The sequence below is a fragment of the Gossypium arboreum genome, chromosome 11 (assembly GCF_025698485.1).
Source record: "Gossypium arboreum isolate Shixiya-1 chromosome 11, ASM2569848v2, whole genome shotgun sequence".
In the NCBI taxonomy this organism is placed as follows: domain Eukaryota; kingdom Viridiplantae; phylum Streptophyta; class Magnoliopsida; order Malvales; family Malvaceae; genus Gossypium; species Gossypium arboreum.
The window spans coordinates 132816522-132831332 of NC_069080.1; the positions used below are offsets into that span (position 1 = coordinate 132816522).

The following is a 14811-nucleotide window of genomic DNA, read 5'->3' on the forward strand; positions in this document are numbered from 1 at the left end:
ACAGTCCTTAATTCAAACTTTTGAAAAATTACAATTTTGCCCCTAAACTTTTGCATATTTACACTTTTGCCCCTAGGCTCGGGAATTAAACTTCATCCCTTATTCTTATGTTTTATGACATGCTGATCACTTTTCCCTTCTATGGCAACATCAAATTCTCACTCTAACATATACTTATGACTATTAGGTATTTTTACCGATTAAGCCCTTTTACTCGTTTTCACTCAAAACCAAGTAGCACAAGTTGTCTAACATAATTTAAAACCTCATATTCTATTATAAAACAGCAAAATAAACACATTTCACCTATGGGTATTTTTCCAAATATGAACCCTAGCTTAAATTATTGTTAGAATAAGCTTAATCAAATTAACGGGGTTCTAAAAACGTAAAGAACTTGAAAAACGGGGTTAGAACGGACTTACTATTGAGCTTGGAAAGCTTGAAAACCCTATCCATGGCTTCCCCCATGCTAATTTCGGCCTCCATGAGAAAGATGAGTCAATTTTGGCTTTATTTTCCCTTTTTATTTCTTTTAATTACCAAATGACCAAAATGCTCTTCCTTACTAAACTTTCAAAAATTCCATCTATATCCAATTTTTGTCCATCACTTAGAAATTGGTAAAATTTCTATTTAAGACCTCCTAATTAATATTTCAAAGCAATTTCATACTAGAAACTTCTAGAATGCAAGTTTTGCAACTTATTCAATTTAGTCCCTAACTTCAAATTGAGCACTATATGCATAGAATTTCTTCACGAAATTTTCACACAATCATGAAATCATATCATAGACCTCAAAATAATCATAAAATAATTATTTCTATCTCAGATTTTGTGGTCCCGAAACCTATGTTCCAACTAGACCCAATTTTGGGCTATTACAGTATGTATGTTACCCGGATGAAATACAGTAGCATATAAATGTACGTATGTTGTCCGGATGAAGTACGTATTTTGTAACGACCGACCTGTATATGATTTGACAGCTACTTTTTGAAGGATAAAGTAAATCAGTGCTTTGCAGATTTAGGCAGGTCCTAGGTTATTATTGAGTTGTTTTTTAGCATGTTCTTTTTAATCAAATTTATTGCTCTTTCAATGTAATAGTACCATATATGTACATCTTATTTTTTTTAGTTGAAAAATAGTTATGAGAGTTGCCAATTTGTTCTCTCAATTGCTCATCCCTTTTGCTTCTATTTTAAGCTTTCAATACAAATTCTTTTCTCTACTTTAAAGTGTTGTTCATTTGATTAAAACTCAACAAATGATATCAAGAGCCTAAGTTTTTGAGGTGGTTGTGTTTTGTTTGTGAGTGATTTGTGTTTGAAAGAAAAGAAGCAAAAGTTGTTTTTGTTGGTTAGTTTTGTTGCTGTAAAGATGAGTTTTATACCACCACCACCACCACCTGTATTTGCTGGAGAGAATTACCACATTTGGGTAGCTAAGATGAAGGCATATCTCCAAGCGCATGATTTGTGGAATGTGGTCGAGAATGATCTGAACCACCTCCATTGAGGGTCAATCCAACCATTGCACAAATGAGGCAACACAGTGAAGAGTGTGCCAAGAAGCATAAAGCAATGGCCTACTTGCAGAATGGGGTATCTGATGTGATTTTCACTCGGATAATGGCTTGTGACTCACCAAAGCAAGCATGAGAGAAGCTAAAGGAGGAGTTCATAGGGTCAGACAAAACAAAGCAGCAGCAATTTATCAACCTTAGAAGGGATTTTGAAAACTTAAAGATGAGGGAGTCAGAGACCATCAAACAGTACTCTAATAGGATAATGGCCATAATCAACAACATTAGGCTCTTTGATGATGATTTTAGTGAGAGCAGAGTTGTTGAAAAGGTTATTGCAACTCTTCTTGAAAAATTTAAGTCAAAGATCTCTTCATTGGAGGACTCGAGGGATTTATCAACCATCTCATTGTCTGAGTTGGTGAATTCCCTATATGCACTTGAGCAAAAGAGGCCCAATAGGCAGGAAGAGCATCCTGAAGGAGCTTTCCAAGCAAAGGCCAAAGAAGGCTCAAGTTCTAGCCAAAAAGGGAAGAAACCTTGGGTCAATAGAAGGGAAAAATCAAGGAGAGATGCAAGGAAGAAGAGGTTTCCACCATGCATTCACTGTAAGAAGAATACATATTTGGAAAAGAACTACTGATTCAGGCCAGATATTCAGTGCATAAGCTATAAACAGTTTGGACATGTTTAGAGGGTGTGCAAAAACAAAGGGAAGGAACAAGCTCAGCAGCAAATGCAAGCTCAGGCTGCTGAGGATCTTCAAGTTCAAAAGGGCATATTTTTACAGCCTCCTGTTTTGCAACCTCAAGCAATGTCAGATGTGACTGGCTAGTGGATAGTGGCTGCACACACCATATGGCAGTTGATGAAAGGCTGTTCAAGTAACTTGATAAAAGATTTGCCTCAAAGATCAGGATTGGTAATGGAAACCTGATTGAAGCCAAAGGTAGGGGTAATATGGTGATCAATACACAATCAGGTAACAAAGTGATTTTTGATGTGCTTTTTGTGCCTGACATAAATCAGAATCTACTTAGTGTTGGTCAGCTTGTAGAAAAAGGTTACTTACTTGCTTTTAAGAATGGCTCATGCATTGTTGAAGATTCTTATGGTTAGGAGTTGGTCACAGTAGCAATGACTGATAGGTGTTTTATGCTTGATGTCAATCAACTTAAGAAGAAGGCTTACACCAGCCTTCTTGATGATACTGGTTTATGGCACAGGAGATTAGGCCATGTTAATTACAAGTCACTTGATCAGTTGCGCAAGTTGAACTTGGTTGAAGACATGTCAAAAGTTGAAGCCAAAGACACTACTTGTGAAGTTTGCCAGCTTGGTAAGCAAACCAGATTACCTTTTCCAGTTGATATGGCATGGAGGGCTCAAGAAAGACTTGAGCTGGTTCATTCTGATGTCTGTGGACCAATGAAGACTTCTTCATTGAATGACAGCAAGTATTTTGTGCTGTTTATTGATGATCTGGCCAAGTTTTGCTGGGTCTATTTCTTGAAGCAGAAGTATAAAGTGTTTGAAGCCTTTAGCAAATTCAAGGCATTGGCTGAGAATCAGTCAAGTTGCAAGATTAAGGCTTTAAGAACTGACAATGGCACTGAGTACCTATCTGAAAAGTTTCAGAAAGTGTGTGAGCAAGCTGGGATTCACCATCAGCTAACAACAGTCTATACTCCTCAGCAAAATGGGGTATGTGAGAGAAAGAATAGAATTATGCTTGATATGGCTAGATGTTTGCTATTTAAGAGCAAGCTGCCAAGCAAATTTTGGGTTGAGACTGTCAATACCTCAGTTTACCTGCTCAACAAGCTGCCAACTCATGCTATGAAAGAAAAGACTCATTTTGAAGCCTGGCATGGACTCAAGCCTACTGTTTCACATTTGAAGGTGTTTGGCTGTGTTTGCTATGCCCTTATTCCAGTTAAGAGGAGAACCAAGCTCGAGAAAAGGGCTGTTCCAGGAATATTTGTTGGGTACAATAGCATCAAGAAGGGTTACAGAGTGTATGATCCCTCAACAAAAAAGATTTTAGTAAGTAGGGATATGAAGTTTAATGAAGCAAGCTATTGGAAATGGGATGGAACTGATGCAAGTTTACTTGAAGAAGACTAGAATGATCTTGACCTACAGCATGATGAGATTGAAGCTGAAGCAGAAGGTGATTAAGATGATCCTCTTATTAGAGGCACTAGGACACTAGCAGACATCTATAAAAGGCGTGCTATAACCATGGTTGAGCCTTCCTGCTATGATAAAGCAGCAAGAGAGAACTGCTGGCAAGAAGCTATGGAAGCTGAACTAAGGATGATCCATAAGAATGACACATGGGAGCTGGTTGATAGGCCAGTAGATAGGAAGATTATAGGTGTCAAATGGGTGTTCAGAACCAAGAAATGCAGATGGGTCTCTGAACAAGCACAAGGCTAGGCTGGTTGTAAAGGGGAATAGTCAGTAACAAGAAGTTGATTTCTTTGAAACCTTTGCGCCTATTGCAAGGTTGGATACCATAAGGTTGTTGTTTGCCTTAGCTACTCAAAAACAATGGAAAGTGCATCAATTGGATGTCAAATTAGCATTTCTGAATGGATTTCTCAAGGAAGAAATCTTCATAGAACAACCTAAGGGCTTCAAGGTCCCTGGTAAGGAACACAAGGTTTACAAGCTTAAGAAGGCTTTGTATGGCCTAAAACAGGCTCCAAGGGCCTGGTATGACAGGATAGATGCATACCTGTCAAGGCTAGGACTCGAGAAGAGCATTAATAAGCCCACACTCTATGTGAAGAAGGCTGAAAAAGAAACCTTGTTGATAGTCTCACTTTATGTGGATGACTTATTGGTTACTGGTTGCAAAAGTGAGTTGATTGAAGAATTCAAGAAGCAGATGCAAGATGTTTTTGAGATGACTGATTTAGGTTTGATGACCTACTTCCTTAGTATGGAAGTGAATTAGAATGAGCAAGGTATTTTCATAAGCCAGCAAGATTTGCACTTAAAGTTCTAAACAAATTCAGCATGTCAAACTGCAAGCCTGCTAGCACTCCCGTTGCACTAAGAGAGAAATTGTCAAGCACTAGTGAGCATGATCGTGTGTAATGGTCATGAAACTAACTAAAAATTTGACTAAGGCAAGTGCACCTATCGAACAGTAGTATAGTTGTGGTGAGACCGAAAATATCGTATCCACGAGGACTAAAAGTACTAGTAATTACTATCTTTTTATTATCTAGCCTAAAAACTAAAGAGTGTTTTTAAACTAAGACTAATTATCTATTTAACTAAGATTATGATAGAGATTAAAGTTGGAAAATACTTTTGGAAAATGGATGGAGAAGACAATAATACCCAAGGAAGATTCCACCTAGACTTCACTTATTACCTTTGAATTAGACGATTTATTCACTTGACTTAATCCATAGAAATCCCTGATTTATGTTAATATCTCTCTCGAGACTAAGAACAACTGACTCTAGGTTGATTAATCGAAATCTCTTTCCAATTAAAACCCCTATTGTTGCATTAACTCAATCTATGGATTCCCTTATTAGATTTGACTCTAATCCGGCAGATTTATGTCATCTATCTATAGGATTGCATGCAACTCTGCTTATTTATGAATGATCTACTCTTAAATAGGGACTTTTGCTCCACTGAATAAGCACATCAAAAAATTGAATTAATATCCTAGAATATTTATCACCACCTGAAACGAAATTAAATCCAAGTCAAATTAAAACAAGTAAATAAAATAACAAATCAAAGATTAAGGAAGCGAATAAAGAAAATAAATGGAAAGATAGAACATCGCGTATAGAAGTCCTAAGAAGCCTTGGAAACACGAAGATTCCATAACTCCCTTCAAGCGGCTCTAATTTCCCCTCTAAGATAAAAACCTTGGCAAGAAAAAGTTTGAAGATGATCCCCACAATCTAAAAAGATTGTTAAAACTCTTCTAAAAGAAACTCAAGAGAAATTCTTGAAAATAAAACTCAGAGAGAATTTATTAACTCAAAAGAGAAATATAATAATAATGAATTGTCTATTTTGTGTACAATGTGAAGGCTTATATATATAGGCTAGCTAAATAAATCTAAATAAAACTCCTAAGTATACTAGAACTCTAATTTATTCTAAACAGAACTCTAATTTATTCTAAACAAGAAGTAGTTTTAAATTAAACTTTCTTATTAACATAAAATTCCTAAATAACTTAAAATACTTAATAATTATAAAAATTCGGAATAAAACAATAATAAAATAATAAGAGCTGATAAATAAAATATTGGGCTCATATATAATAAAAATTAAGCCTAAAACCCAAACCCAATATGATTTAAACTCGAATTAAAAACCCAAAACTCGTAATTTCCGTCATAATCCCGTTTAGAAATTCTGCTCGCGCAGTCTTCACTAAAATTGTCATAACTTGAGCTCCCGAACTCAAAATCTAGTGATTCAAAATGTGTTTCGAAGATAAGAGATAGATATTCAAACGCCATGAAGACATCTCAACCCAAAAATGCCAGGATCCCACCCAAAAAAGTCGTCGAAAGTCTGCTGATTTCCAAGCCTGAAAATTGACAATATTGATGATTAGAATCTAATAAATTTCACCCCATCTGTGCATGTATCATTCTCCCTTTCCTCAAAAAGATTCATCCTTGAATCTTGTGTTTGATCAAATCCTGATTTGATTTGCTTAGCCTTTGACATTGCTGTTGAGCCTTGAAGTAGTGTGAATCCATCATATCCATGAGTCTGAAATTGTGCCTTGAGACCTCAATCAAAACCTTTCTCGTTGACTGGGTAATGGATTGCTAGGATAGAGGAGACATTTTGGGGGCGATCGATGGGAGGTTGGGAAAGGGGTTTGTGATACAAGAAGCAGAGGTTTGTGTACTAAAAAATCTGAAAAGTTGAAATTATATTTATCATATCATTTTTTATTTATATCAAGGATTTTATTTTACTAAATAACAATCTATTTGTACCATCAAACAATAACAGGGGAAAAACAGAAAACTAAATAGGAGAAAATCTTGAAAAGGCTAGTCAAGTAGTTTACCACAATCACTGCTTCTTCCTCGATTGGCCCATTATAAAATTGAAAATTTTTTGCATCCGTTTAGGCTGCGGCCCTTCTTCCACTGTTTCCTCGTCGATATTACGTTTTTGTTTTACAAGGGAAGTGCTACCTGTGGATTCATCGTTGTCAGTAGAGTGATGATGGATCAGTTCAAAGTTTGGAGAAGATTGAGTGGTATGGCACTGTAGCTGTCTTATTTCTTCCAAATCTTTCTCATACATTATTCTAACACTACACTTCTTCACCTTAACACAGGGAATACTATTTGTGCCTTGGAAAGATATCTGAAGCTCATCGCATTCATGATCAGAACAATCCATTGTCCATAAATTCTTGGTTTCATGTTCACCACGTTTATCCTCCAAGGATAATGGATATAATTTATCGCGCGAGAAATAACAAAGAAACAGGTGATCCTTTGATATAATTTCTCTATCTGAAGGAAAGAAAGTTGATTGGATCCTTCGAGGATTTCTACAACGGATATAAGCTCTACAGCTGATAGCCTTTCCCTCGGAACCACCATCATTGTCGAAGATGCAGCAGAAAGCAACTCCAATCCATTGACTGTCATTCTGAATATTGAGAGGCAGAGGTATTTCAATTACAGAGCCGCCTCTCTGTTGGCTGAACCATTCTGGGATTTCATTTCCAGGTATAATAATATCAAACTCTTTTCTTGAATTCGCAAATGCCTGCAAATTAAAACATCAGTCGATCTTGAATTTGCAAATGTCTGCAAAAATAAAATAATCGATGATAAAAAAGAGAGATTAATCAACCTTAAGATGTGTTTTCAGCAATGTCACTGCACTAATGTTCTCAGCCAATCTGTAGCTGTTAATGGCTCTAATGCTAGCACTAGTTCTCCACTCACTTGTCATTCTTGCTAGAAGCACAGGCAACGATTCAAGCTCACTGCAATTTGACACTTCAAGATTTTGAGGACTGGAAAGACGAGTAAGAGACGCAGCTATGCTGGTGAAATTGTTACCACTAAGATCAAGAATTCTCAATGAGGATAGACCAGAAATATCACTAGGAATATCTCCTTCACCAATATTGCACAGGCTGCAATTTGACAATATAAGAAATTCAAGCTTGGAGAGTCGAGTAAGAGACGCTGGTATGCTGTTGAAATTGTTACCGCTAAGATCAAGGTTTGTCAAAGAGGATAGACAAGAAATAGCACTATGGATATCTCCTTCACCAAGATTGCAGTCCCTTAGTTTCAACTTTCTTAATGAACTCAAACCGGATAATAAAGGTAGCATTAGAGCTATAGAATTCATCCTTCCTCTTTGACTTACCTTGAAAAGAGAAAGGATATTTCTTTTTAACTTAGACGGACCCTTGCATCCACCGAACGACAAAATTTTAAGATTTTTCAATTGAGAAATGAAGAAGGGTGGTTCTTTTATGGCTGTTTCACTCAAGTCAAGCTCTTCCAAAAATTCTGCTTGCTGCAAATTCTCTGGCAAATATTCAACTTTACAACAATCAGAAAGGTGAAGAGTTTTTAGATGTTCCATTTTCCCATCAATCTCTGGAAACCTTGCAAGATTTGAGTAACCCGAAAGAACTAATGTTTCAAGGGATTCCGTTCCAATTTTGGTTGGAAGACTCTTTAGACTTTTGCACTCTCTTAAATTCAAAAGTTTAAGTCTCTTAAGCAGTCCAAGCGATGGATGGACATCTACTAATCTGGTACAACCTTCCATAATCAGAACTTTGAGATATGGGGCTGTTATGAAGTCTGGTGTCTAGATTAGGTTTTGAGACCCTTTAAGGCGGATTATTTTCAACTTATACAAGGGCTGTCGAAAACAATAACAGATTAGAGAGAAAACAGAGAACATAATAAAGCTCATTTTTATAGTTATTATTTTTTATCTTATTCAAATTTTAACCGTTTATATTAAAATAAGCTAAAACACAATGATTAGATGAATTTAATTCTTACTCTATCCCCCTTCCATAGTTGTTGGATGCGACTATATGGTAAGAGAAGTACGACAAGATTGTCTGGTTGAAAGGTTAAAGGCAATGATCTTAAAGATATCCTGTCCAATCTAAAAGTCGTAATTCATTAGAAAGATATTTGAGATTATCACAATTTGAGAGGCAATGCACTCTGAGCACTCTCAAATTTATTATCTTCAAGAAGGCATTAACACTCAAATTGAGCATCTTGCTTGATTCCCTAAAAATCACGTGCAAACAAAAAATGAGCATTAAAATATAGAAAAATATTCGGTACCTAAAAGCTATGTTTCTCCAGTACTATTTTTAAGGATTTGTTTCCGATACTTAGATCTAACACCTATCCAAATATGGGTATTGATATATGATCCTTCAAGAACTCTTTAAATACATAAAAAAGTTTTTTTTTTAAAAATCACAAATACCCATTTTAGACATATATATCTATCTAACACTCACATTTGACTTGAATTACCTAAGTCATAGAAACTAGAATTAAAATTTTGATTTATATTGATGCAATGATAATGCATAATTCTATTCATTATTACTGAACGAAACTATGACAAATCATTAAAAATGAAATAAAATGATTTTATTTTTAAAAAATTATGACATTAAAATCTTGTTCACTAAGATACACAATCACTGCATCAAATATAAACACTTAATGTTGGCAAAGGATATATCTCTATCATGTTTCTTTTGAAAGAGTAGTACCTTTTAGATAAATTTCATAAATATAATATCAAATATTAAGCATTAACTTAATTTTTATTTGATACTTTTACTAAAAAAGAACTAATAACAATATTATAATACACACCATAAATGTGTATATATATTTTCTTACCTTTTATTGTCGATGATCATGCCTTCAATCATTTTTGTAACCTAAAAAACAAAAATAGAGAATAAAACAAAATAAATGATGTAAATAGTATGATAAAACTTACAACAAATTGCATATATGTTTAACACTATTATAATCTTTTGGTCTCAATGCGTAAATAAAGCTTTTAAATAAAGTAAGATATTTGTAATGAGAATGATTCAATGAAATTAAATATTTATTTATATAAATCCTTATTAACAATTATAATCAACAAAAGGAATTTACTTCAATGTCACAATTTTTTATGGACTACTATACAAATCATTTGGACTAAGCCTTTGTGTTGATTAAAAATTTTATAATAAAATTAGTTTCAATTTTTTGTTGAATAATTTACCGTGTTTTTTGTTAGAACATGATGGACGTCTTTTTCCTCTCACAATCTACAACGTTTTCCAGGTTCATCAATAGATTTTTCTCTAACAATTTTTCTTCCCATTTCTTGTATCAAGCTATGCATCCACAAACACTTGTGTTCATCAACTTTTATGAAAGATTTCTTAATGAGAACATCTATTCCAATATTTGAGAAAAACTGACAACCATCGAATACTTTCATTATAAAATCTTTCTCCTCTCCATTGAAGAAGCATGCTATATCTAGAAATATATTCTTTTCGCATTCTTCCAATCCATCAAAGCTAATTCGAAGTCTATCGAGAATTTCTTTGTTAGAATCTTGTTTAAGTCTTTCTATTGCACTTCTCCATTGATCTACATCTCTACCGTACAAAAATGAACCCAAAACTTCAAGAACTAAGGGGAGACCACCAGTATAATGTACGACATGTTGAGAAAGCTCAATGAAATCATCTTTCACCATTGTATCACTATCAAAAGCTTTCAAATTAAAAAGCCTAAGGGCATCATTGGGATTCAATGTTGTAGGCTTATACACATCATCAACTCGGTAAGATCGAAGCAAATGTTCGTCTCTTGTCGTTACAATGATTCTACTCCCTAAACCAAACCAATCACGCTTTCAACCAAGCATTTCAAGTGTTGTATGTTATCAACATCATCAAGAACAATAAGAACCTTTTTATGAGACAACCTATGGCTAATTATGGCATTCCCTTCGTGAACATTGAAAAAATTGAAGCATTCATCAAACAAGATCTGGGAAAGAAGTTGTTTCTGTAAAAAAAACAAGTCCATGTTTATCTGAAACTTCTCGAACATCAGCAAGAAAGGTTTTACCTTCAAAATGAGGTGACATTTGAGTATAAGCAATTATTGCAAGAGTTGTCTTACCGATGCCACCCATTTCGCAAATTCCTATAATGCAAACATCATCTTCCCCAATGTCTATTTTAGAATACAACTCCCTCAAAGGTATACTAATTCCAACTAGCTCATCATCAACAACAGTATAAGTCTGACACAATTTCGCTGATATCTTTTTAGCAATATCTTCAATAAATTCTGATTCATGCCTACAAGGAAATATCATTTAATTCTTTAAAAAATTGTTGAATCATAATATAGTTTGGAAGCAAACAAAAAGAAAGGATAAGAAAGCAAGATCTGTTACGACGTCAAAATACACAACGTTCTCTTTAGTTGAAATATTGAACTTTGCAATTATCTTTTTAATCATTTTTAATTTTTATTTTAAAATTTTATTATGGGATATGTTTTTAGGTGGCCAATAGTAAGAGGATTGGTGGTTGAGGTTAACGAATTTTTTTTTATAAGAAAAAATTAGTCTAGCGGACCTAAATACTGTTTCGACAAAAACACATAGGATTATATATATATATATATCAATCCAGAAAATAACAATTTTGTTAGACAGTAAAACTAGAAAATAGAGAAGAAAGAATGACCTATTATTTAAATGCCATCCCTTGATGTTAGCCACTTCCGTTAAAGCATTTCGCCACCTTTGGATCTTTTCTCTATCTTCCTTATATCTCTCTTCATGTTTCGCAAACGCTTCTTCTACATTTTCCTTTTGTTTTCTTAAATCGGATGGATCCACATTGTAGAATATTGGAAATACTTTATGTTCCGTATCCTTTTTTTGTTTAACTATCTCAGCAAGCTCCTCCAAGCACCAACTTGAAAAGGCATAGGTTTTTGAAAAAACGATTACCGAGCACCATGATTGCTGAATTGCTTCAAAGAGTTTAGGTGCGATCTCTTCGCTCGCCTCCAACTTTGGATCATCTCTAAAAGTGACAATCCCACGCCTCTTTAGAGCATTGTAGAGATGATCTGTGAAGTTCTTGCGAGTATCTTCACCTATAAAACTCAAGAAAACATCGTATGTCTTTTTAGAAATGGAGGAGGAAGCTGAGGGTAACGACAACATGAGGATGTATGAGAAGAATGTTAACATTAATGGAAGACAATTAATAATGGTTGCCATTAACATTAATGGGAGACAATAAAAAATGACAACCACCAACTTTGGAAAAGTGGCATGGGATAATTTTTTTTGGTCCTTGAGATAATGGGCTATTTATAGTTTGGTCCTTGAACCTCAACTATAAATAGGCCTTCTCATTTCTCATTTCATCATCCCAACCAATCTTTCTCTCTTAGTTTTCTCTCTTCTCCCATTTGAGAATTCTTAAGGAATTCTATTTGTTTGTAATATTTTGAAGATAGTAAAGTTATCATCTGGTGTTAGTGCCCGAGGACGTAGGTATAATTTACCGAACCTCGTTAAAACTCTTGTGTTCTTTTTGTCCTATTTTTCTTTCAATATTTGAGGTATAATAGTAGTATTTAATTGTGCTATTAAATTACGTTAGAAGGAATATTCTGACTAAGGAAAGACTTGGTATTTAAGAGATCCTTGTGATCCACCTCTCTTCCCTGGGAATTGAACTTTGTGTGATTTTTTAGTACAATAATTTACACGCTCCAACCCTATTGGAACAACAAGTGGTATCAGAGCCAAGGTTAATCGTAGTATGCTCTGTGGTTGCAGTTTAAACTGATCTTCCACATCAGAAAAGATTTCCTTAGGTATATTGAAAGATTATGGAGAAAACGGTCGGTGTAGGAGCTTCAACATCGTCCATATGGACAAGACCGACAATTGCAAATGCAAGATTGGCCGTGGAGATCTTTGATGGCACGGGCCATTTTGGTATGTGGCAAAGTGAGGTTCTAGATGCCATTTTTCAGCAGGGTCTAGACATTGCCATTGATGAAGAGAAACCAGATGATGTACAGGAGAAAGATTGGAAGGCGATCAATCGGTTGGCATGTGGCACAATTCGATCATGCCTTTCTCGAGCAGAGGTATGCTTTTTCAAAGGAGACTTCGCAAATAAGTTGTGGGTGGCACTTGAAGAAAAATTTTGAAGAAAAACAGTCAAAATAAGCTCAACTTGAAGAAAAGACTGCTTTCGCTTCACATACGTCCCAAGTACCACAATGAATGATCACATCACCAAATTTAATCGTTAGTCACCGATTTGTTGAATATGGATGAGACATTCAAAGATGAAGATTTGGCTTTGATGTTGTTGGGGTCACTTCGAGGAGTTTGAGTTCCTAGAAACTACTCTACTTCATGGCAGGAGTGATATATCTCTGAGCGAAGTCTGTGCGGCCTTATACAGTTATGAACAGAGAAAGAAGGACAAACAGAAAAACTCAATCAGAGATACAGAAGCTTTAGTAGTCCGAGCTCGTTCATACACTCGGAAGAAAACTCAAAAGGGGAGATCAAAGTCAAAGTCCAGACTCGGGAAAGATGAATGTGCCTTTTGTCATGAGAAAGGCCACTAGAAGAAAAATTGTCCAAAGCTGAAGAATAAGGGAAAAGTTGTTGTAAATGCTTGTATTGTAAAGCATGATACCAGTGACTCTGAACTATCACTGGTTGCATCATCATCGTCGTTCCATTCAGATGAGTGGATATTGGATTCAGGTTGTACCTATCATATGTCCCCTAACCGGGAGTGGTTCTCTGATTTAGTAGAACTAAATGGAGGAGTTGTTTATATGGGCAATGACAATGCCTGTAAAACTGTTGGGATAGGTTCAATCCAATTAAAGAATCAAGATGGATCAACCAGAGTTCTAACTGATGTTCGGTACGTGCCCAGTTTGAAGAAAAATCTCATCTCATTGGGAGCCTTGGAATCCAATGGTTCAGTTGTTACTATGAGAGATGGGGTTTTGAAAGTGACATCTGGCGCACTTGTGATATTGAAGGGCATCAGGAAAAATAACTTGTATTACTACCAAGGTAGTACAGTTATTGGAGCAGTCGCTGCAGCTTCTAGTAACAAAGACTTGGACTCAATGCAGTTGTGGCATATGAAGTTGGGACATGCCAGCGAAAAATCCTTGCAAATTCTGGCAAAGCAAGGATTGTTGAAAGGTGCAAAGGCTTGCAAATTAAAATTTTGCGAGCATTGTGTTCTGGGAAAGCAAAAGAGAGTGAAGTTCGGCACTGCTATCCATAATACAAAAGGTATTTTGGAATATATTCACTCAGATGTGTGGGGGCCTTCCAAAACACCTTCGTTGGGAGGAAAACACTACTTTGTTACCTTTGTTGATGACTTTTCCAGAAGAGTTTGGGTGTATACCATGAAAACTAAGGATGAAGTGCTTGGAGTTTTTCTTAAATGGAAAACTATGATCGAAAACCAGACTGGCAAGAAAATCAAGCGGCTTAGAACGGACAATGGAGGCGAATATAGAAGTGATCCATTCTTCGATGTGTGCCAAGAGTATTGTATTGTTCGACTCTTCACAGTTAGGGATACACCGCAGCAGAATGGAGTGGCAGAGCGTATGAATCGAACATTGCTGGAGAAAGTTCGATGTATGTTGTCCAATGCTGGGTTGGGCAAGCAATTTTGGGCTGAGGCTGTGACATACGCTGGCCATCTTGTTAATCGTTTGCCATCATCTGCATTAGAAAGAAAAACTCCTATGGAGGTATGGTCTGGAAAACCGGCTACAGATTATGATTCCTTACATGTGTTTGGATCCACTGCATATTACCATGTGAAGGAGTCAAAGTTAGATCCGAGGGCAAAGAAAGCTCTCTTTATGGGAATCACTTCTGGAGTGAAGGGATTTCATCTTTGGTGCTTAGACACAAAGAAAATGATCTGTAGCAGAGATGTTACCTTTGATGAATCTGCCACATTGAAAAAGGTAGCAGATAAAGATATTCAGACGAGCGATACTCCACAGCAGGTGGAGTGTACTCCAAAACAGGTGGAGTTTGAGCAGATGGGGATTTTCCCAGTTAATAAGTCTAATTCTCCAGCCACAATGGAGGAATTAGAGGTTGAAGAGGTTCTGACCCAAGAACCATTAAGTA

At 35.8% G+C, this 14811-nt stretch overlaps 2 protein-coding genes and 1 pseudogene across 2 annotated transcripts; 1 reads left to right on the forward strand and 2 right to left on the reverse strand.

The window, feature by feature from the left end:
- The first annotated feature begins 1753 nt into the window (after positions 1-1753).
- On the forward strand, positions 1754-2649 carry LOC108472069 (uncharacterized). The gene is made up of 3 exons (XM_017773586.1): positions 1754-2138; positions 2244-2346; positions 2448-2649. The coding sequence occupies exons 1-3, from the start codon at positions 1754-1756 to the stop codon at positions 2647-2649; spliced, it is 690 nt and encodes a 229-aa protein (XP_017629075.1).
- A 3963-nt stretch (positions 2650-6612) lies between these two features.
- LOC108472070 (disease resistance protein RPV1-like) lies at positions 6613-8349 on the reverse strand. The gene is made up of 2 exons (XM_017773587.1): positions 7411-8349; positions 6613-7323 (listed from the first exon to the last, which is right to left on the reverse strand). The coding sequence occupies exons 1-2, from the start codon at positions 8347-8349 to the stop codon at positions 6613-6615; spliced, it is 1650 nt and encodes a 549-aa protein (XP_017629076.1).
- Positions 8350-9882: 1533 nt separating this feature from the next.
- On the reverse strand, positions 9883-11880 carry LOC108472071 (disease resistance protein RUN1-like; annotated as a pseudogene).
- Positions 11881-14811: the final 2931 nt, after the last annotated feature.